The 15,323-nt window shown below is 41.3% G+C and overlaps 1 protein-coding gene across 1 annotated transcript in view; it reads right to left on the bottom strand.

Moving 5' to 3' along the window:
* Window positions 1-137: 137 nt before the first annotated feature.
* ADGRV1 (adhesion G protein-coupled receptor V1) overlaps window positions 138-15,323 on the bottom strand; it is a 531,821-nt gene continuing 516,635 nt past the window's right edge. The window contains exons 88-90 of the mRNA XM_059919079.1: window positions 13,520-13,711; window positions 10,942-11,119; window positions 138-597 (exon numbers count right to left, since the gene is read on the bottom strand). Of these exons, the coding sequence (XP_059775062.1) occupies window positions 479-597; window positions 10,942-11,119; window positions 13,520-13,711 (489 nt within the window). The 3' untranslated portion in view covers window positions 138-478. The remainder of the gene's footprint in view (window positions 598-10,941; window positions 11,120-13,519; window positions 13,712-15,323) is intronic.

Below are 15,323 nucleotides of genomic sequence, written 5' to 3'. Positions count from 1 at the left end.
TGAAGGTGAAGTCTTAAATCTGGGTCACCTGTATCAATGTGGGAAGAAACGGGGTGCTGGACATCATCTTGATAGAGTTTGTTTCTTTGCTCAGGCACAATATTTCCTCATAAATAATGAGCCTGGGTCATGCCAAATGGATTCTATGGTTTTTATTGATTGTTATTACCTTTATTAAACAATGTTAGCCATGTAGCATCATTAAAAAACAACTAATACTCTTGGAATATGTACATTCTATTAACTGATATGTCAGTCCTATTAACTGATACAAATCGATCCAGTCTTTCATTATAGCAGTTAATTTTCAGGTTGCACAAAGATAAGTAATTTATATTCCAAACACAACAATCATCTCTGGGTTAGTCATCCAGTACCATTCACAGAGTCCTATCATATGGCTGCATGTACTTAGAAAGTTTTAGCACAGAGCCAATACAAACAGGGGAGTACCCTCATCCTAATGGTTACTGAGGTGCTAGAGGTGGGTGTCGGCGATGGGGATCCTTCTGAGTTCTACGATCTGGGAGTCAGTCAAGGTGCCTCCCTCCTGGCTGCCTTGACCAGATTCATTATCACTGACACTGAGACCAGCACCTGCAATAGAAAAAGAATAAACACAAAACTCCCAACTATTAGTCCAGCAAATTAATGGTCAAGTTACAGTAAGTCAACACACGTTTATTTCTATTATATTAGTAAAAAGTGAGCCATACCTTTAGAATAAATATTATTAATACCTAGCAATTATAAAACTGTATTTTAAATTCCTTTTGGTAGTTTTTATAAGTACAAATTAATTTCTAAAGACACGAATTTGGCTTCTCAATCTTTTTTTCTGTTTCTACATGGTTGACAGGTATAACTTACTCCAAAGAACAGCATTTCTTAATTGGGGGCTTACTAAAATAAAAAAGATCAGGCAGGTTATTAGAATTTTTCAGCAGGGGGGTAGGATTTGCTGTTAGAAAACGTATAACCTCCAACCCTACATGTACCGAACCTAGTAGGTCCTTCAGCTGAGACTCAGTTTGGCAGGGATCCGAGAAGAAAACTGTGCATTGACAACACCTGGTATCATATCAGTGCCCAGAAGACACTGGCTCTCAATGACTCAGATCTGCTCCCAAGATAAAAATAATTATGTAACACAGCGCCAAAACAGATCCGCACAAGAATCCCACAAAGCTAGCTGTTAACTGGAGATAGCGCCTGGAATCTCTGTTTTGAGGACGCTCCACTGTTTACTACTTTTTTCACAACTCAGAATAATTCGGAAAACTTGACACTATGTTAGACTAACACCTTGTTGTTTTCTTCTGTAATGTGCAGAGGAACACATAAACACACACACACACTCTCTCTCTCATGCACACACACACACACACAGACTAGGGATGTGGTCACAGGGTGTGCTGTTGGCTGAATCACCAGAGAATACAGTTCCCAGCCCCACCCCCTCTGCTGGGCACAAGACTGCAAACAAGAAGGGAAGTGAAAAACCAGTTGCCTGGGCAGCTGAGACTTCCCTATCTGTCTGAGATGTAGGAAAGGCAATTCTGCAGTTAGTAACTATGGGAAGATAGTGGATTAGCTTTTTCTTAACCTATTTGGAGATGGAAGCAGGAGCCCACTAATGACCTCTTTCTAGCCAAACCCTCCCTCTTTTGGGTCTCTGTCCTTGCCTCTCTGTTAAAGGCTGCTGTTGAAACCCCACTTCCTGGCTTTGTTTCTCTGACACTGCACTGGCCCATCTCATCCACTCATCCACTGACCTGTTGACTCTTTCTTTCTTTCCTTTTTTAAATAAATTTATTTATTTATTTTTGGTTGCGTTGGGTCTTCGTTGCTGCGCACAGGCTTCCTCTAGTTGCGGTGAGCGGGGGCTACTCTTCCTTGCGGTGCTCGGGCTTCGCATTGCAGTGGCTTCTCTTGTTGTGGAGCACGGGCTCTAGGCGTGTGGGCTTCAGTAGTTGTCGCACGTGGGCTCAGTAGTTGTGGCTTGCGGGCTCTAGAGCACAGGGTCAGTAGTTGTGGCGCATGGGTTTAGCTGCTCGGCGGCATGTGGGATCTTCGTGGACCAGGGCTCGAACCTGTGTCCCCTACATTGGCAGATGGATTCTTAACCACTGCGCCACCAGGGAAGTCCCCTGTTGACCCTTTCCAAAGCTATTCTGCTTTCTTTTGTATCTCCTCCTGCTGTCTGACCTCTGGAGGGCTTGTCTTCAGCCCAGCTTCAAGGCACGATCCACCTGATTCTTGCCTGCTCTCTAGCCTAATGTCTCACTAGAGCTGCTGGTCACTCCCTTTCCCCACCGTGTTATTATTCAAGCATTTCTGCCTAGGATGCTCTTTCTCTGCCCCCTCAACGCTTTAGCTTGGCTGCTTCCACTCTTCCTATAAATATCAACTCAGGTAGTATCCCCTCTGCTACCCATGGAAACATGATGATTCTCTTTTAAAATTTCAGATTCACCCATTGGATTATGTCTCTTAGCTAACAGGACAGTGCCCGGCACACTGTGAGTGTTCAGTAAATGTTTGCTCAACGTATTAATAAATTATGCTCTGCATCCTAGTTCTTGAAAATTCCTCTTCCATTTGTATTGCCTGTTCTGTTCCTCTGATCCATTCTGCATTCCACTGCCTTCTCAAGAACAAACATTAGTTCCTGTTGTCAACTGCGTCAGCCTGGAACCCTCTGCCTTGCCTTTCAAGATACTCCTAACCCGGCTGGACCTCACCAGATAGACATATTCCAACTTTTGCCCATTGGAGAGCTTTCTCAAAGTGATGTCTCTTGACTGGTCCTGCAGTGCCATGTAAATCCAGCCTGAGGGTCTTCCTACCTATCCGTCAAGCCCCATTTCCACACCCTTTCACAAATACTTCTTTTACTATTCCTTCAAGCAGGGAGCTGGAGGATGCAATATTTGAAAAGTCCTAGTTTATACCTGAAAAAATTATTAATCACACCCCTTTTACTCTCTTGAATTGTCCTGGTATGGATGATCAATTGTAGGGTACCTCTATATATAATGTACATGTAAGTCATGAAGCAAAACGTGACAAACACCCACGAACTCTTTCCTCAAGTTAAGAACTAGCGTATTACCAATGACAATGTATCTTCAAAAATTTAGTTAGTTGCCATGATTTAAAAATGAATACATTTAACATAAAAAATCAGATTTGGGGTTACCCTTTAAAAAGTAGAAGACAAGGCAACACTGGGCCTGTATTTCTGGATTGTATAAAACAACAACAACCAAAACATGGATCAGGTACTACCTTTTGGTATGTCGCTGTTTTTTTTTTGTTTTTTTTTTTAAACAATTCTCCACTTCTTTGTTTGTTTGTTTATTTATTTATGGCTGTGTTGGGTCTTCGTTTCTGTGTGAGGGCTTTCTCTAGTTGCGGCAAGCGGGGGCCACTCTTCATTGCGGTGCGCGGGCCTCTCACTATCGTGGCCTCTCTTGTTGGGGATCACAGGCTCCAGACGTGCAGGCTCAGTAATTGTGGCTCACGGGCCCAGCTGCTCTGCGGCATGTGGGATCTTCCCAGACCAGGGCTCGAACCCGTGTCCCCAGCACTGACAGGCAGATTCTCAACCACTGTGCCACCAGGGAAGCCCTATGCCGCTGTTTTTATCAGCCCTCTTGAATCAGTTATGGTGTTTGACTGGCCCGACATGTGAGTAACATTTGAGTTTGCCACACTGCCTTTGAAGGACAAAGGGCCCATGTTTCTCTGCCAGGGAAGCAGAGGAACTGTCCGACTTAGAAGAACCTCCAAGTGGATCAGTGACACATTGCCATTTTATAAAGAGAAGGTGACTGAGGCCCTGAGGCCTATAGCAGCTTGATCTCGGTGAGTAACAGAGTTGCCCAATATGGGGTCAACTACAGAGAAACAGAGAGGACCCCAGCATTAGCACCAGGGAAGAGTGGGTCTTAATGAACAAATGAGCACCAACTCCCTCTGATTTCAAGGTTGGCCTGCTCTAAATGCCACTAGGAATGCATAAACGTCTGCCCAGCATGGGGACAAAGCACACTAGAAGTTCTGAACTAAGAGCCTGCTGAGCAGACTGTGAGGGACAAAGCACACTGGGCTGGAAGGTTCAACGTGGGGTGCAGCTTTACAAGCGACTGGGTGTCACCAGCTTGTTCAGTAGCCCAGAGCCCTGGAAGATGTTAGCAAGTTCTAGATACAGCCTCCCCTGAGTCACCACATCTGTACGATCCACCTCATCCTCCTTTTCAATTTCCTCCCAGTTGACATAAATGCACAATACCCAAATCCTAATCCCTTGCTGAGACTCAGAAAGGACACATTCTACATACAAGTATAACACGGCAGAACTGGGAACACAGCCCAGGTTTCTTGTCTCTTTGTAATTCATTCAATGGTCTAGGAAGGTATTTGGCAGTAAGTATCCTGATTTTCTGAAAGGTATTTTCATGCTTAAATTTTAAGCCAAAAATTCACGAAAAAGCCAGCAACTGCGATAACAGTTAACTCTCCCCCTTGGTAGACTGAACGGGCAATGTCAAAGGAACTACAAGTAATAATTTACATTCATCTAGCGTCTCTCCTTTCCTCAACATTTCAACATGCTTTAGTTAGGAAAGCATGATTATTAGTCCTGTTTTACAGACATAGGGACTGAATGGGGATCAGAGGTGTTCACTGAGTTGCCCACGTCACACAGCAGGGAAGTCACAGAATGAAGATATCCAACTGGACTTCTTTTCTTTTTTAATTTTTTTTTTTTAAACTTTATTTGTTTGGCTGTGTCGGGTCCTAGTTGAGGCATGCGGAGTCTTCGCTGAGGCGTGCGGGGTCTTTCGTTGTGGAGCGGGCTCTTCCTTATGGTGTGCGGGCTTCTCTGTAGTTGTGGCGTGCAGCTTTTCTCTCTGTAGCTGTGGCGTGCGGGTTTTCTCTCTGTAGTTGTGGCGTGGGCTCCAGGGCACGTGGGCTCTGTAGTTTGTGGCACGTGGGCTCTAGTTGAGGCGCGAGCTCAGTAGTTGTGGCATGTGGGCTTAATTGCCCCGCGGCATGTAGGATCTTAGTTCCCTGACCAGGGATCGAACCCGTGTCCCCTGCATTGGAAGGCAGATCTTTACCACTGGACCACCAGGGAAGTCCCCCAACTGGACTTCTGACCCCAGACGTAGGGTGTTGTCTTTTACATCCTACAGCCTCTTATGGGGGCAGCTCTATTCGTGTGACTTCTTTGTCCCACAGGTTTCACGTGTTCATATTTGTCTATAGAATAAATTTCAAACTCCTTGGCACACATTCAAGCACGAACCTCCCTCACTCAATAGTTATGGTACAGTGAACACCCAGGTGTTACAGAACACATTATGAATATTTAAAAGTGTTTTTAAACATAGCAACAAATCGAACCCAACAAATAATTTATATCACATACTGAATTTAAATTCTGCCAGACACTGTGGCAGATTCTTCACATAGACAATCTCCAAACTTCATGAAAACTTACAATAAGAACACTTATTTGATGGGTTTCCCTGGTGGCACAGTGGTTAGGAATCCACCTGCCAATGCAGGGGACATGGGTTCGAGCCCTGGTCCGGGAAGATCCCACATGCCACGGAGCAACTAAGCCCGTGCACCACAACTACTGAGCCCGCATGACACAACTACTGAAGCCCGCGCGCCTCGAGCCTGTGCTCCGCAACAAGAGAAGTCACTGCAATGAGAAGCCCACGCACCGCAAGGAATAGTAGCCCCTGCTGGCCGCAACTAGAGAAAGCCCGCATGCAGCAATGAAGACCCAATGCAGCCAAAAATAAATAAATTAAAAAAATAAATTTTTTTAAAAAAGAACATTTATTTGATAAATGAGGAAACTGAAAGGTTGAGTTCCTTACTGAAAGTCACACAGATAGTAGACTGCAGAGCTAGGATTCCAACACAGAGCTCTCTGAACCCTCTCTGAGCCCACTCTTATTTTCTATGGCCTTTTAAAATGCGGCAGTGAAACAAAGGTCATACTCCTTCATCTTCTCCTGAGGAAAAAAAAATCTAAATCTTCCCAAATTTGGGCTTCCCTGGTGGCGCAGTGGTTAGGAATCCGTCTGCCAACGCAGGGGACACGGGTTCGAGCCCTGGTCCGGGAGGATCCCACGTGCCGCAGAGCAACTAAGCCCGTGCACCACAACTACTGAGCCTGAGCTCTAGAGCCCACGAGCCACAACTACTGAGCTTGCGCTCTAGAGCCTGTGCTCCACAACAAGAGAAGCCACCGCAAGGAGAAGCCCGCTCACCGCAACGAAGAGTAGCCCCCGCTCGCCGCAACTAGAGAAAGCCCGCATGCAGCAACAAAGACTCGACGCAGCCAAAAATAAAATAAATAAATAAATAAATAAATATATTAAAAAAAAAAATTTCCAAATTTTACTTTTCCACCTTGATGACCACCTAACTTTGTTTAGTACATTGGGCTGCAGAAGTTCTTGAAGTTAAATAAGTCATTGTAGTTTTATGTGATGTCTCTGAAAGAGAAATTTATGAGTCCTTTGAGGAGTTCATGAATTTGGACCTTGATTCTGAATGTTTTCATTGGTGTTCAAGGACTTATTTATTTTCTTCTGGCTGAAAAAGAAATCATTTAAAGGTTTCCAGTAGGGGACTTCCCTGATGGCGCAGTGGTTAAGAATCTGCCTGTCAATGAAGGGGACACGGGATCGATCCCTGGTCTGGGAAGATCCCACGTGCCGTGGAGCAACTAAGCCCGTGCGCCACAACTACTGAGCCTGCGCTCTAGAGCCCATGAGCTACAACTTCTGAGCCCACGTGCCACAACAAGAGAAGCCACTGCAGTGAGAAGCCTGCGCACCGCAACGAAGAGTAGTCCCCGCTCGCCACAACTACAGAAAGCCCGTGCACAGCAACGAAGACCCAACGCAGCCAAAAATAAAAAAAACAAAACAAAAAAACAAACAAAAAGTTTCCAGTAGGGAAACGTTTACCATGACATTAGTGTTATTGGTCTGAGGTAAAATCAGGAAGTTAAGGGACTAAGGATGATGGAGAATCAGATTAGTCCCTCTGGGAGAAGCCCCTGTGGAAAAACACCCTGTTTCTAAGCCCAACAGGCTCCCAGTTTGACATTTTCTAGAATCTTGTCAGCTTTGGATCAACATAAAAATGCCAGTACTCAAAACACTTCTTGTTAAGGATGTAAACAGAGTACATGCCCCTCCACCCTGCACTCACACTCTGTGTGCGCTGAATCTGTTCTAGTTAGCTCACTACCTGCTCCTCTTCCCTAAATGGACGCTGTCCCAGGGTGACTGTTCTCATTCTCCCAAAGTCCTGGTTGGGGACACTGATGATACATTGGAGAGTTCTATTAAAATAACTAATAATAACCATGGCATCACTAGTCTAGAACTGAGTGTCTCATTTGCCTGTGGAGAGGCTGATGCATTTCAAGAACAACTAATTGAAAGATATGATGTCCTCTTTTTAGAGTGAAATGTGAATTTCTCATAGAAAGACAATTTATTTTAAAAATGAAAAAGGTCAATAGTGTTTTCCTTTGTGTCCTTTTTTTTTTTTTTTTTTTTTTCCTTTAAGGAATTCAATATGGCTAAAATTCAAATGGAAAAACAAGTCCATGACTGGCTTTGGGGCAAGGGCTTCTATTTTATACCAATTAAATGAATTTCAAACATAAAATATATTACCTTAGGATAAAATTCTGTATCGGGAGTAGAATGGTAATACAAGTTCAAAGAGAAAAGAGAATAGTGTAAAATCCCCAAATGTAAAAGAAAAGCTTTCTTGTATATATTTAAAATAAAATGAATAGCAGTGGGTATCAAATTGCTCTGGTACTTAGGCCCTTAAACCCTAAAATTTATAATACAATAGAAATGACATTGTTTGATTCTATTTAAACTTATGAAACCCTTTGGATGTTTATTTAGATATATGCAAAGGGTAACATAACTTTTCAAAGTTGTTTAGGGGTTCAAATGAAAAAGACTTGGAAGTCCCACTGTTCCCAGTAGTTGACTTGGAGTGGCCCGCAGTTAAGGTGGACCTGAGATAGGTCAAGGTTTGCAAACTCAAACATCACAGGTGCCAGGGAGGCTCACATAAATCAGTGACACAGGTCTGGTGGGCACTGGACAAACTGAAGAGCTCATGTCCTGTCTAAAGGGGCAGCCATTACTCAGCTCCAATCAAGCAGTGTTGTGTTAGATTTTAAGCACTCTATTGGTAGATTTTTTTTTTAAAAGAAATTCTGGATTTTTACGGGATATCTCTAAATTTTAAAATTTTGTCACAAAAAATTGTTAAAGTGCAATGAAGGTCAAATAAAACTCCCTGTTGGTCCACATCTGGCCTATGTATCAATTGTGAATTCCACTGTGGATGGAGTGGCAGGTGAACTGCTCCTTTGATTTGACCATATTGCATGATGGAAAGCATCTAGGGGGTGGTACTTGATTATTATCGGACCTTTTCTAAAAATAGAGGGGGCCAGTGTTAGAGACTGCTATTGTGGTCTTTCAAAGTATTTACTTCCTGAAGAGTTTAGTGAACTCTAAGGAATGCTAAACTCAGTCTATAAGTAAGTAAGTCATTCCATATATTCCGGAATGGAATGCATTTAATACTTGTTTTATATATATATATATATAGGACCCAGATCTAATTTAATTACGTTGCAAGAATTCATTGTATGCTTCCAGTGCTGTAACATCAACTGACTGCATTGCAGTGCTGGGGACATAATCTACCCTGGGAACTATTTGTAATCTGAAAGCCCCCTTTCAGTCCTAGCTCGAATGAGCATTTTATACAGTTGTTCCTTCCTCCTTCATGAAACTCTTCTCTCTAGTTTTCGTGCTGACCATGCTACAGTGTCCTCTGTGGGACCCTCTTCTTTTTACGCTTAAACGTAGGTATTATCTTAGATGTTCTTCTTGTTCCTTTTCCTTTCTCGTGTTTTCCCTTCTTCCCTCTCCCTCCCTCACTTCTTTTCTTCTCCTCTCTTAGCTTCCACTCTTCCAGACTAAACTTATTCATCCCCATAGCTTCAAATGTAATCTCTGCATGATGCCTTTCAGACCATTACTTCCAACCCCGATCCCTTGCCAAAGATCCCAACTTGACTATTTAAGAGTCACCAGGCAGAATGATCAAATTATCCAAGTCTGAACTCATCAGTTTCCCCTTGAAAACAAATAAACAAGCAAATGCTCTATGTATGATGCCTCAGTCACCTGGGTGAGAAGCATGAGCCTTTGCTGACTGTCCTCTCAGTGTTTCCTCAGCATTTCTTGTCCTTTTTCTTTCCACTCCCCAGATTTGAGGCCTAAACCTTATTCCCTGGGACCACGGTAAACACCTCTCAGCCTTTCTGATTTTGCTTCTAAATTTATTCTTCAGACTTCCCTAAGAGTTATTTTGCCTCAAAACCAGTGGGAACATGTTGTGCCTCTCCTCAAAAACCTTGATGGCTCACTGAGTTCTATAAAAATCCCATCCCTTAGCATGGCATCTGAAGAGCATTTTAATATTATGCAGGGTATCAGGAAGTCTTCTGCTCCCCCCAAATGAATCTATCACTAAATGTATTCTGGAAGCCCCAAGTTAAATTAAGTGAAGTGGGTTTCTTTACTCTAGGACTTTTTAGAGCTGCTAAAATGCTCAAGTGAATTGTGAATCTCTGCAGTTTCCCAAATATACTTGGTCAGGGGATCGTTTCACCAAGGATGTCTAGGAATATCCCAAGGAGGGTGCTTGCTGAAACCCAGTTGAGGAACTACAGTAACTTATTAACAATGTAGGTAAACTACTTTCTGGGCTTTTCTCCTGCTGCCTGGCTTTACTCACCCTCCATCCCAGCCACACTGCATGCTTCTTCTCCCCAAGCAGGTCATGCACCTGCAGCCCTGGGCTTTGGCTAATTCTGTTCCCTCAGTCTGTAATGCTTTTCTTCCACTCTTACTTAAGTTCTATATATCTTCAAGAATCAACTGAGCAGGTTTAAAAAAAATTTCCTTGAATTCTCAATAATTAATAACTCTTTCCACTACTTATTTTACTCTTCTTTATGTCATGTTTATCTAATGTCTATTCCTCCAAGCAAACTCTAAGTTTCATTTTTCTTTCACTCATTCATGAAATGAATTCATTCATTCATTCTCCAACAACATCTACAAAAGGTTTACCAACTGCCAAGCACTGATCTGACATGGGAATATATATATAGTAGCATGCACTTTTGAATGACTATTTCAATAGGTTCATCTGAACACGGACACATCTTCTTGCATGTTTGTACATCTAGAAATGAAAAAGTTCACTGAACTTTTTCTAACAGTGACAGTTCAACATTTTTCTGAGGGAAAAAAGAAAAGAAAAAAGTTGCATATTTGATTTGAAAACAACTCTCCATCGGGGTCACAGGTTGAGTGGAGTTGAACATATAGGAAAAGCCAATGAAATACTATATATATGATGGCACTTTGAAAACTGTAGAACTATACGAGGCCCATTATGTTGCCTTTGCAAGTTTCTGCTCCAAAGATACTCCATAAGAAATTCTCTTTGGTAGGTCAGAGGCAAAACTCTCTCAGGGAGATCACTACCAGATTCTTATGACTCAGCAGTATCTTGGTGTTCTAGCAAGATTCCAGTGCAGAGAGATTTACATCTAGTTAGAGTATGCCTTTTTCTTAAAAGCAAATTGTCAATTATTTTTAGGTTGTCTCATATTTGGTGCCAAGAACAAAATATCCTAGAATTCGGCTGGGATTAGGAATGGGTCATGAGAATTGGGATGTGGTACGGGTGACTGATTGTACTTTTGCAACTTCATGGGAAGAAGATAGAAATTGTAGCATAGCAAGAGTGCCTACTTCCGATGGGGTTTGTGGGTTCACATACCAGTTTTTAATGCAAATATCAAGTCATCAAACTCCTGTGACTCCTCATCGGCTATTAGTGACCCCTGGCCATATCCTCCAGAGGAAGGGAATGTGGCGCCATTTTGTGGGCTTGGCTTTAAGTCAGGGCTGGCCTGGCTGGCTTGTCGGAAGGATGCTCTCTCCCAGTCAGGTGGCACCTTTTTGGGTTGGGGTTGGGAGAAAAGGAAACCATAATATGAGTATATACATACTTACCCTGAAATCTATATGAGCTATTTATCTCTGCATCGCATTACAAAGACTAAGTGAAAGGGCTGTTGAACTGTTTAGAATTGACTTTAATTTTACCTTTGTTCCTTAGAAAAGTATGTCTCTCCATGAGACAGTCTAATCTGGTGATGCTAAACAATTTCTCTACGAGGATTACTTGTAGATTTCTAAGCTGTCGTGCGTGGAAGAAGAGACTTATTTTTTAACCCAATCAATACGTTAAATTTTTTCATAGAATATGTGCAAAGAAAGCTGTTAAAAATATAAGAACTGGAGAAGAACCCTCCTAAATCTTTAAGATACAACATATAATTTTAAGTATAGTAGCTATTTATGAGGATATACTGAATTGAAAAGAAAAGCTCTTTGATAGAATGCTAAAGTCCTCCTTTTTAAAAATTAAATGACTAAAAAGATAGTTCTATCTTGAAATGAGTAAATATATTTGCTTCCCTTGTGGTTACTGGTAAATACCCCTTAATCCTTCCTTTCCTAATGCCTTCCCTTCTCTGCGTGGCTTTCTGGAATGTCTCTGCCAGCCCCTCCTTGACAGCTGGATCCAGGCCAATTGTAAGCCGCTGAGGAATGCAGAGCACACTTCAGGGTATGCCACTGCGCTCCACCCCCAGTGAACATTCAAGTAGTGGCTCAGGCCAGCAACTGAACTGTCACAGCTGCTGCCTCCCAATATAAGGTTCTCGGAGACACTGCGGGGATGCCTCGCACTGAGAAAAGTGATTTGAGGGCTGGAGAAATAAATCTGAGAGAACATGAAAGCTTAAAAGATCTCACGAAGAAGCGGGACATCTGGAACAGCGCTGTTCAACACAGTGATGGTTCAGTACAGTTCAGTATAGCACTGCGATGCCACAAATGTTTTAGATATTTGTTCTCCATTATGGCAGCTACCAGATACGTGTGGCTATGGAGCACTAGAACGTGGCCAGGGTGACTGATGAAGTGAATTTTTATCGTTATTTATATATTATATATATATAAATATAATTTATTATATTATATAATATATTAATATATTAATTAATTAATATATTAATTATATAATATAATATTATATATATTATAATAAATATAATATTTATCTGTCTCTGTTTAAATATCTCACCTACTTATCTCAGTTGGAAATAAAATCGCTGGGTAGGGACTCAGCATGGATTGCTTAATATTTAGCATGCCTTGCTTCTCAGTAATTGTGGCTAGTTTAAATTTAAACAGACACACATGGTTAATGGTTAATGTATAGTCCCCATCTAGACAAATGCTAAACTGGGTAGCCAAGTAAAGAGACAAAAACCATATTTTTAAAGATTTACTCCCACACTGCTGATCTTAAAAATATCCGTTTCTATTGTTATCACCTGGGATGCGAAAATAATTCAGTTCTAAGAGCTTACGGGATATAGAAATGGTACTAGATCGCTGAACACTTTAGGGTTCTAAACACATATCAAGATTTTTAAATATGGTACTTTATTTGTGATCACTTACCTTAATTTTCACCTGACATGAATAAAATCACTTTCTAAATTAACATGGAAGACAAAAAAATATCACTGAGCAGGTAGATTATCTATTTACCTACTTAACTATCTATAAACTGTTTTCTTTTCAGACATATGCACTTTGATCTCCTGCCATTTTTCAGGATGCAAACACAAATACTGTTCCCCTTGGCTCTTTAATACAGAGACACTAACATGAGCTGTGTAAGGAATGGTAGGCAAGCACATCTCAGGCACTGCAGAAATTGTCAGGGACCTGTTTACCATCTCTTCCTGGACAGATGTCTTCAGGTATGTTTCAAAATACAAGCAGTGGTACCAATGCTATGGGCGGCACTACTGAGAGGTTGGTGGCAATGTGATTTAGACACAAGAGCCCAAAATGACGTGGATGGAGAACATTGGGAGGTTTATTTGTTTGTTGGGATTGAAGCAGTGGATTGGCATGAGTAAAGGAAGAGAGCTGTGAAAATATTTTCAGGAAGAAACAGTATTTGAAAAACCATTTCTGAAGCAGATTCAGTCACTGCCGTAACCAATTAGGAAGCTTTTGAAGAAAGAGCTCTGACCTCCCAGTACAAACTGCTGGTTAATAGAGCTCACAAAGCAAGGAGGAAAAAGAATCAGATAACAGACATGATACCATGGTAAGCACAGCAAATACCAGAGATCAGAGAATGTCAGTAGGAAAAGGATTTAAAAGTTACATGGCACCATTTAACTTGTACTCCATAAAATGGAAAGGTTGTGTATCAAAGAGTGAGAGAGAGAGAGAGACAGAGAAGGAGAAAGGGCAAGGGCAGGCACCTCCTCCATAGCACTGATCAGATTCTGGGTAGACTTGCTGATCTCCCCTCCAGCAGGAGGCATTCCACTCCCGGGTGTGAAGAAGGCTGTGCTGGGTCCTGGGTGCCCATTCATTTCCACTGTGTAACTGGCCTTCATAGGGCAACACGTCTGGTTGTGCAGAATGAAATAAACCACAAAAACGTACAGTCCCTGCAAAAGAAGAGAACACTAGCATGTTAAAGGAAGTCCTGCTACCATAGCTAAAGAATAAACATGATTGTAAGCATAGCTGATTTTCTACTAGTGTTCTCCAAATGCTACCCAAAGCTGGGAATGACAGAACATGTTCGAAGTCTACCAACAGGCCACTGTAAATTTCTGAATGTCACAAAAGTTCTTCAGTGTCATTTGAGAAAACTGCTCTCTCACTTAGAAGTCATTTTTTTCTTGGTTAGAACATCAGTAACTCTGAATCTAGCTCGACGAATACATGAAAACAGAATTGCAGAAGTATATCTGATTAGCTGTGTACATTTTGTTTTAGAGGGCAAACCTCTTGCCTTCTGAAAAATTACTGTCTTTTCCCCCCTATCTCACTTAGTCTCATTTATTTTTTCTTAGCAAAATGGTGAGTAATGCTCCAGCCACCTTGGAGACTCAGGGAAGGGCAACCCTAATTAAGCCTTCTAATTCTGTTTAAATATCTCACCTACTTATCTCAGTTGGAAATAAAGTCGCTGGGTAGGGACTCAGTATGCATTGCTTAATATTTAGCATGCCTTGCTTCTCAGTAAACGTTACATGAGAACGACAAAGCTATCTTGTGCATTCTTAAACATCTGCAGGCCCTTTAAATTCTTTTGCAACCTAGTCAAACTCTTGACAATTGCTCTGCTTCCGTCACAGAGAGCAACTCACATTTTACAGTTGTGTTCCAGACACTGCCTACACTGGCTTTCCTTCATGATTTCTACAAGGGATCTACTGTATACTTCTAATGGCGCTTCTACAAAGCTTGGTAATTTTGACCTTTACACTCAGCCAATAAAATATGTTAAATTGTGCCTTTTGTGTCTGTTAATCCTGGTGTTTAAGTTTTGGAAGCAAATAAGAATCTCCTTAATTACTAAAATTCTTAAATTAATCCACAAAAATGAAAGCAAGACACTCAGCTTGTTAAAGAAGAAAAGGAGTTAATGTCAAGATCTTCATAAAACACAAATAAGTATGGTCATTTTTTTTTTAAGTTTGCATTCTCCCATAGCTCCTAATATTTCTGGCAGTGTAGAAGCAGTAAAGCAAATAATATTGTGGGCTTAAAACTTGTATCTGCTGGTATAAATAGTAAAAAGTCTATTAGAAAATCCTCAAGGCACAAGAATTACAACTAACTTTTAATGTAAAATGAAATTAGAGGACAGTCTGCAAGGTAGGAATGCTAGCATTTGATCTCTGTTGCCATTTCTGGAATATTGTTATAAATTAGGCCTTTCTCCTCTTTCTACTGGAATGACCCCTTCCTCAGTTGGCATCCAGTCTATGTAATTAACAAATATGTTTTAAAATCAGTGGTTTACCTGATAAAAATATTTTAAAATGTAATTACTCTAACCATGATAAAAAATTAGTAACAGAAACATTCATTCCCTTTTGAATTGGGCTCGTTTTGGTTTTTTGGAAACAGCATTAATATTCTGAATTACGTAGGGTAAGTGAATTAGTTTCATGTGCAAATGATGTCATGTACATTAGCAGAAACAAATCTTCCTGAAAACACATACACATCCAAAATTTTTCTTGTACAAGTAATTTTTCACATGGG

The sequence above is a fragment of the Balaenoptera ricei genome, chromosome 3 (genome assembly GCF_028023285.1).
Source record: "Balaenoptera ricei isolate mBalRic1 chromosome 3, mBalRic1.hap2, whole genome shotgun sequence".
Classification (NCBI taxonomy): Eukaryota; Metazoa; Chordata; class Mammalia; order Artiodactyla; family Balaenopteridae; genus Balaenoptera; species Balaenoptera ricei.
The sequence above is the reverse complement of the archived record's forward strand: the minus strand, read 5'-3'. Positions and strand labels throughout refer to the sequence as shown.